This window comes from Octopus bimaculoides, chromosome 22 (genome assembly GCF_001194135.2).
Source record: "Octopus bimaculoides isolate UCB-OBI-ISO-001 chromosome 22, ASM119413v2, whole genome shotgun sequence".
NCBI lineage: Eukaryota > Metazoa > Mollusca > Cephalopoda > Octopoda > Octopodidae > Octopus > Octopus bimaculoides.
In genome coordinates, this window is record NC_069002.1 from 23,305,207 (window position 1) to 23,306,770 (window position 1,564).

General features: G+C 32.7%; 2 protein-coding genes across 2 annotated transcripts in view; one reads left to right on the forward strand and one right to left on the reverse strand.

The window, feature by feature from the left end:
• The window catches only part of LOC106872929 (phosphatidylinositide phosphatase SAC2), a 701,722-nt gene that overhangs the window by 39,100 nt on the left and 661,058 nt on the right, over positions 1-1,564 (forward strand). The window lies entirely within an intron of this gene.
• LOC106878212 (carbonic anhydrase 1) overlaps positions 39-1,564 on the reverse strand; it is a 58,624-nt gene continuing 57,098 nt past the window's right edge. The window contains exon 8 of the mRNA XM_014927358.2: positions 39-599. Within this exon, the coding sequence (XP_014782844.1) occupies positions 225-599 (375 nt within the window). The 3' untranslated portion in view covers positions 39-224. The remainder of the gene's footprint in view (positions 600-1,564) is intronic.

The window sequence follows — 1,564 nt, forward strand, 5'->3', positions numbered from 1 at the left end:
ATATATATATATATTTACATATGTAAATATATATATACACATACATATGTAATATATGTTAATGAAAGAAGACATGTGAGAGCATTTTGTTAGTGAGAAAAATTTTTTTTTAGTTAAAAAGAAACCCCTTAATTCCTCCTAAGTTTTTCCAAATTCAGCAGTAAACAACCAAACCCACATCTGTTTACCTATCTTCACTGATTCTTCTTTCATCTTCTTTGAATTCACACTAAGGTCCACAGATAGAGGAATAACAGAAAGAATGTGACCCAAGGGTTAACTAGAGCATGGCTACTAACTGTACTGTTTTCTATAGTAACTACTTTTGATGGTGATTGTTTACTGAACTCTTTAAAGCTGCGTAGGACAACACGATCATTTAGCTCTTGAACTGGTCTGAAGTTGTTCACCATTTCGAATCTGTATTTCCGAAACAAGTCAATAACGTCTGTTGTATTCTCATCTCCTGCAGGAGTAACATTGATGCCAGCATTTGAGTTTTCTGTACTTGATTCAGTGCCGTTATTCTTTGCTTTATTTAATCTTTCCTGTTCCTTTGCAGCATCATAGACATAAAACAGGTCACGTATTTTCTGCATCTTGAAGAGAAACAAAAATTAAAATAAAAATTAAACAAAAATTAAATTAAAAAAGTAAAAGGTTTTTTTTTTTTTTACTTATTTTACATATTTTGATCAGATATATACATCCAATCAATATGCATAAATATCTATAGAATAGTTCATTGACCATTTCCACATATACCGTTTCTTTCTAATTGCTTATATTATGTAGGAGTAGACCAAGAATAAGATGGGTGGGTAATATTCATAGGCTCAGTTGGTCATGCTTGGGAAAGGGTAATGACAGTTCCTTCTGATAGGATACTATGGAGGAGCTGCCTGAGGACTCCTTCTCTATGAAAGCAACTGAGGAGCTCAATCTGCCCTTACAAAAAATCTACTTAACCCACAGATGGGACCATAACAGGTACTACCATTCTGGATCAGAATGGATCTGGAAGTTATGGCAATTAAGGGGTGACTCCATGTTCCCCAAACTCCCCATTTTATATATATATATATATATATATTCATATATATTCATGACCACTAAATCCACAAGTTTTTTTTATTTTCTCTCTGTTTATTTCCTTGTGTTCCTTTCTGTTGAAGAGTGTCAGCTCGAAATGTAAATGACCTTCACATTTTCCCGAGCATGAAACTAATACACATGCTTGTTGTTTATACAGTTGTCTTTGTCCTTTGTTTTTCTATAAATTTCAACTATGCATATATATATATATATCACCTAGGAATCCATAAATTCCCCCAAAATGCACTTGTATATTTTTCAGTAGAATGGATAATTAATCAAAGTGTACAGTATCATATATCCATTATGGCTGATCTTACCGATTGGTTTTGCACTAGGGGTTCAATGGAGTGGTAGGTAACAGTCTGATTATGTAACCATGCGCTCTTCAGAGCTGGCAATCAGATTTTTACCTAACATTCCATTGAACCCATATATATATATATATATATATATATATATATATATA